This window comes from Amblyraja radiata, chromosome 12 (genome assembly GCF_010909765.2).
Source record: "Amblyraja radiata isolate CabotCenter1 chromosome 12, sAmbRad1.1.pri, whole genome shotgun sequence".
Taxonomy (NCBI): domain Eukaryota; kingdom Metazoa; phylum Chordata; class Chondrichthyes; order Rajiformes; family Rajidae; genus Amblyraja; species Amblyraja radiata.
The window spans coordinates 36,849,798-36,856,626 of NC_045967.1; the positions used below are offsets into that span (position 1 = coordinate 36,849,798).

The following is a 6,829-nucleotide window of genomic DNA, read 5'->3' on the forward strand; positions in this document are numbered from 1 at the left end:
CCATAGCGTTTCTAACCATTTCCTCACGTTCCTTGCCATCCACGTCCACCATTATCCTCCAAGAAGGAATTCCGTGCAAGAAATAACACGTGCAAGTTACATACAACTACATTTTCCAGCTCAAGCCAGCCAGCCTTTGGTCCCTTATTTACCACAATATTTATTTTGCTCTCTTCAGCGTTAGTCATCCCTCTTGATATGGTCCCTTACTCCATTCCAAGCACAAAGGAACAGTTTTTAACATATCTGATGCACCATTGGCTTTGCCTTTAATGGTTGATGGAGATGGATCTGCATACTGGGGCATCATAAAGGGAATGGTGCCTTTGTTTCAGGAAAAGGGGAAGAAAAGATGTGTGTGGTACTGCAATTGCAGTGAAGGTGGTGGAAATTGCAAAGGATGATCTATTGAAGACACATGTTATGGGTGGTAAGTGAGGACATGGAGCTCTATCCTTGCTTTAACCAGCAGAAATAGTGAGAGCAGGATGTAGAAAAATTGACCAGATACATTCAAGATCGCCATCAACAACAGTTGAGGGGCACATTATTCAGCAAGAAGGAGAACATTTCAGAGGCATCTGAAATCACAAAGCAGATGGCAATGATTCAGGTGAATTGGGAGAATGGATGGAGTCCTTGAAGGAAGGACAGGTACAGGCCATCATCGATTTTCCGAAAACTGGTGGTCCGGCAGCTCCTTTAGTTCACGTGAATACTTGAACCTCCCACCCAGTAGAGGCAGCCAATCTCTACCTCATCAGAACTTCCAGGGCCGATCGGCAGGATGAAATTTGCCCCCTGTGGCTGGGGCTCTGAAACTCCAGCCTTTTCACACCACTGGTCAGGCCACTTTACTCGTGTACTTAGCATCAAACTCTCAAAACAGACTGACTATTCAGAGCTCTATCATGTGACAGGATGACCAGGTGGATGGAGGAAAACATTGAAGAATGTTGTCAAGGCCTCCTTGAAGGGATTCAATATCCCCAACTGGGAATCTGCTCAAAGTGGAGGAGCATTTTAAATTATCTGGAGAATCTTGTGTCCAAGCATTGGAAATATGTAGATGCTCAGCGTAGAGGGCCTGTCCCACGAGCATGCGACTCCATGCGGCAAGCGTGACCTAACGTGGTCGCTTGAGCCGTACGGCCTCACGGGGCCGGTCCCACTTCGATCGCCGGAGTTGTGCGGAGCTGGTCCCGACATTGCGCGGGGCTCTGAAAAACCGACCGTGTTCAAATGTTCCGCGCTGCAACGGCCTGCCGGCCCGCAGCCGCCTCAACGCAGTACGCACCGCCTCGACGGGCGTGTGCAGCGCCTCAATGCCGTACTCAGCATCTTAACGCCGTACGTCACGCACGGACTTCACTCGAACTTCACGTCACTCACTGGACCTCCGCGCAGCCCCTGCTTCCGGTTTGGTCGCGTTCGCCGCATGCAGGTGGGACCTGCCCTGTACGGGGATCACTCAACCTCCACGCGGCCCCCGCTTCCGGTTTGGTCGCATGCTCGTGGGACAGGCAGTAGAATTGAGTTGACCAGACGTCCCACCCACCACCTGAGAAACAGTATATATTTCCCACTGAGTGTGACTGTCAATCATCTCAGAACCTACCAACCCAGAGTGGAACTGAATTATCCCTGATACCACATAAGAATAGAAGGCAACAGAACCAGTATGTTCTACCTGCTGATTATAATCATTGCACTTTCCACATTGAAACAGAATCATAAGTGTTCAAATGAATGAGTTTCAATGAGAGTGAGATGGGTTGTCCAATTTTTTTTTTAATGATACAGTTCTGGAGAAAAATTCTTGATTCAACAAAATTTCTCACATAATTTCTGATATTTTCCGTGTCAATTACTACATGCTAGTCATCACCATCACAGCAGGAATTTACTGTTATAGCATCTTTGATGTACAAAAGGTGGGAATTTAAATATAATTCTTTGCACTGCTTCTCTTCAAAAGGCTGCTCCAACAGAGACTCCCTCTTAGAAGATAATAAAATTCCTATGCCTAGTGATGGTTTCTGCTTCCCAGACCATGCACCTTCTGCCAAGTTCAATCTTCAAGGTTTAATTAGTCAAATAATTAATAACAATACATCAATATGAAATGGACCAGATGACTACATTTTCGATAGCAAAATATTGTGAATGCACTTCTATTAACGTATCTTGCCATTTGTCTGTACAGAAATTGTCAATGTTTCTTTTCATGGTAACAGAATGCCTCAGACATCCTATTAACTGCATTAACACTGGAAATAGATCCAGTAATACATTAATGTGCTCACCATATAACCATACATCAATTACAGCACGGAAACAGGCCATCTCAGCCCTTCTAATCCGTGCCGAACACTTAACTCTCACCTCAGATCCAACCTTACGTTTGACTGCACGTCCTTATTCTCATCTCTCCACCCATTGGAAAGTACATATTGCTACTTACAGGTCTCGGCTATAAAACTGCATATTCCTTTCAAAAAGCCTTTATGAAATAATGTTCATAAATTCAGTTCGTCCCAAAATGTTTTACAGTAGTGTATTTTAGAATTGTGGTCACAATTGCAATGTAGAGACCACAACAAACAAATTTTCTTCAGCACTGTGATATTACCCGAGTAGTCTAGTTTTCTTATCCTGATTAAGGCTTATCAGTTATTAGAATAGTCAGATTATTTTTTTTTTAAACACACAGGCACAAGTAAAATGAGCCTTAGTTTAATGTATTTGTTCAGTAATGTTGCACTACCTCATTACTACCAAGCGTCAGCTTAGATTTTGTGCTCTAGTTACTGAAGTGCCACATGAACCCACAGGCAATGATGTTACCAACTGGGTCACAGCTTCCATACAAAATGGTCTTTGAAGGATAAAAGGGAAATTTACAATTTATTATTGTCATACAAATATTAATGCAGCTTCCATAAACATCTTTGAAAGGCAAGTTTGAAGAACTAATGATAAAGTTCAGGGTTAAGCAATTACAGCCGAGTCAATTAATAATTTTCTCTGGTACTGGAATTTATTTAAATATACCAGAACAGTGAATATACTAGAACATGTCAGTATGAGATTGTAAAACCTTTAGCACACTTTCTATCTCAGGGAATGTTTTATTTGCAATTCTTTTAACGTTCAATGATCATTTTATCTTTAATACTCAATGTAATGCACAGTAAAACTGCTCCAAACTATCCTCAAGGCAGGAGAAAACAGAATCTACTAGCAAGTGTGTCAGTGATGGGTCAAATGGCTACTTCACTTCATAACACAAGTGTACAGTGCTTGAATCTGTTCAAATCCATTCTTTAATGTTTATATTGAAATTCAAGCCCGAGTTTAGGCTTTACATATGCTATGCATTTGTACATGCATGCATGTTTGTATTTTGAACACTATAACCCACACCAAAAGACAGAACATCAATTTAAACTTCCATTACAAACCTTTGTAAATGGAAATTACAGGTGTTCAAAAGGGCTGTGTAATTAAGTATTGACAGTAGAGAAATAAAACTGAAATTGTTTTCAAAGATTTGTTTCAAAAGAGGCTTAAAGATAAGCTTTTTTGTAAAGACACAATGACGACCGTCTTGAAAGCAATGAAAATCACTTATTCTGTACCGTCGCCTATAGCTGCAAGTGCACAATGCAATGAACATTTATGCCTGTTCATCAGGAGTTTTAAGCATATGACTAAATGTTACGTAAATATCTTGCCAATATAACAACATAAAAACATAGAAAATAGGTGCAGGAGTAGGCCATTCGAGCCTGCACCACCATTCAATATGATCATGGCTGATTATCCAACTCAGTATCCTGTACCTGCCTTCTCTCCATACTTTAGCCACAAGGGCCACGTCTAACTCCCTCTTAAATATAACATGAACTGAAATTATGACGTTTCCATGATTTATTAGACCATAGTGACATATCTATTCCTCTGACAATGTAGAAGTTGTGTACCCACTTTGCTAAACGTTTGTGAATCATCAGATTCAGAATGCTCTCATTTCAAAAGTGTTCACCAACCTGCTATTGAAACTTACAAATAGAACTTGCTACTGGAATTCAGGTTATAAAATCATGTAACAAAAATAACTTAGATTTAAGTAAAGGTACAAATTAAACTGTCAAGACTGGCTTTTGTTCTAATCACAAAATAGCTTTATTTTTATACAATACCACATATGCATATCATAAGAAACATCAATTTTGGGGGAGAAATCTGCATAAATATCTTAGCAGAGACTTATGCAGTATCATCCAAATTTTTGACAACAATAATTTCACTATGAAATTGTAATTCATTTATCATATTTAAAGGCTACGCGTTATTTTGGCAAACATATTTTAAGATACAAACCGCACTTCGTAGAACTTAGTACACCTGCGCTGTCAAAAAATGGCATTCGTCTTCAAATTCACTATTTGGCATCCGCGTGTCGATGTAAAGAGAAACACTGTCTCACCATCTCCGATTAACCTTCCCATAAGATATTCTTTGGGAAGAAGCACACACGCAGTTTGCTGTTCATAAAATAATGTTAGTTCAATAACTCCCCACCTGAAGTATCCAAAATCCGTTTTTTTTTTATACTATCGTTCACTTCCTCGTCGGTTTCTCTGCCACTGACCATTAGCATTAATTACTTCATTTTATTTTCCAATTATTTTCACGTCAAAGGCGATTAACTAAGCTGCTGAAGGCACCTGCACACGTGCCAACACCCAGTGTGCACCACATCCAGACACACGCACACAACCAAACTTTGTGCTCGGTTACAAACTATATGCACCAGTTTAATAAAACAGCGTCGTGTCCTTAAAATACGAAAACAACATACACTTTTTTAAAAAAGTTCATCCATCCAAATGTATCAGAGAGCGTGGTAAACTAGGTGAGGCAGCAATGGCACATGGAGATTGAAAGCTGGAGGAACAAGGGTTTCTGTTCTAGGGGTGGTGGGGGTTGGGTTTAGGTCTAATCGCTTTGGGGATCATTGTGCAGATGTTTGTGATGGGCAGATCACTCACGGTAGAAAACATATTCCGTGTAGCTGGTCCATATCTTGTCGTCGGTCTGGTCGTGAGCGAAGGCACAGGTGCCCGTCGAATTACACGACACCATGTGGAAGCCGGCTTCGGCCAACTTGTCAAACGCCTGTTCCAGGAAAGTAAACTTGAGGTAGTAGCGGGACGTGTAGCGCTCGGGGGGCCGGTCGGGGTCCCTGCTCTCGTTCAGCGTCTCCCCGAACACCTCCTTGGCCAGCGCCGTCTTGCCACACACCATGATCCTGGCCACTCTTCGGAACTTGGCGTCCGTCTGGCTGTCCCTGCCCAGCGTGTATGAGCCCCGGTAGCCGATGGTGATGAAGCCCATTCTCCTGTCGCTGCTCACTCCGCCGGCCGTGGCCGCGACCGCGACCGCACTGCGCGCCACGTCCGTGCTGGGAGAGCCGTCCTCGGGGTCGCTGGGGCAGGCGTCTTCGTTGATGGAGTTCTGCTTGCTGAGTTTGGGACTGAGTGTTTTGACCAGTTCGGGCAGAGCGAAGTACTCGGCCTCCCGCTGGAGGCGGCTCCGCTCGGGGAAGTGGTCGGGCAGCACCAGCTGCTGGTCCCGCATGTAATCCAGGATGTAGCGGAAGAGAAAGCCGTCGCGGTCGATGAAGAAGCGCCCCTTGCCGTCCCTCGCCAGCCCCAGGCCGTTCTTGCGCCCGAACATCTGCGACAGCAGGGAGTCGGGCACGCTGAGCAGGGTGGAGTAGCGGGTGATGTACACCTGGCCGCCCACATTTAGCTCCACGATTTCGGGGAAAGGCGTCTCCTCGCTGGCCATGGTGCAGCTGGCGTTATCCGGCAGAGCCATCGCCGCGCACTGCTGCAGGCACTTGCCGGCCCTGCTGAGCAGAGCTGCGTGCGGTGAGGTGAGAGGAGGAACGAGCTCGATCGCCCGCCAGCCCCGCGTGTTCTCTCCTCTCTCCCGCGCTCACTCTACCCGCTCTCCCTCCAAGCCAATTTTAAAGCGAGCAACGCGAGTCCGCCCTCGCCGTCAGGCTGTGGGAGGGGCGGTAGCGCCTTGCGCGGATCAATGCCCCCATTCCCAGGGAACGCGTCCTTAGCTTCGCCACTTGCACCCGGCGCGTCAAGGAATAGTCCTGTCAACTTTCACTTTGCGCCCACGTTGAGCTTTAATGGACCTCATCAATGGACGCCACTCCATACGCTTCAGTGTGCAAGAGGTCTTAGTTGTTGATCACTGCTGAATCGAAGATGAACGCATGTCAACAAAAAAGACTCAGAACTGCGATATCCAAATATCTGCATGCACTCTGCACATAAATAAAGTAAATTACAGTGTTTGTAATTGCTAATCAGTGTAAAATATTTAAATCCAAAGTCCAAGGATGCATTCTACAGTGTCGTTCAAAGATCTGCTGCTCGCTGTAGACGTTCGTGATGGCTGACTGAATACCAATTACTTTCGGGAAGCAATAAATAAACATTTTTTTCCAGATATTGAGTTCCACAATCGGGAGTTGGCATTACTATTTTGATTCCGCTATTAAGTGTTACTTTAAGTGGGAATATTGCATCTTAAGACATCAACGCACAGATAAAACGATTCAATATTTCTGGGTTTTCTTTGTCTACTGTATATCAGATAGCCATAATTAGAAGGGTCTCGATCCGAAAAGTCACCTATTCCTTCTCTCCAGTGATGCTGCCTGTCCCACTGAGTTACTTCAGCATTTTGTGTCTACCCACGTTAATTATGTTTTCATCTTTATTTCTTGAAATGCATTATT

General features: G+C 44.2%; 1 protein-coding gene across 1 annotated transcript; it reads right to left on the reverse strand.

Moving 5' to 3' along the window:
• Positions 1-4,164: 4,164 nt before the first annotated feature.
• On the reverse strand, positions 4,165-6,430 carry LOC116979078 (BTB/POZ domain-containing protein KCTD12-like). Its single transcript, XM_033030526.1, has one exon. The coding sequence runs from the start codon at positions 5,887-5,889 to the stop codon at positions 5,050-5,052; it is 840 nt and encodes a 279-aa protein (XP_032886417.1). The 5' UTR covers positions 5,890-6,430; the 3' UTR covers positions 4,165-5,049.
• Between the last annotated feature and the right edge of the window lie 399 nt (positions 6,431-6,829).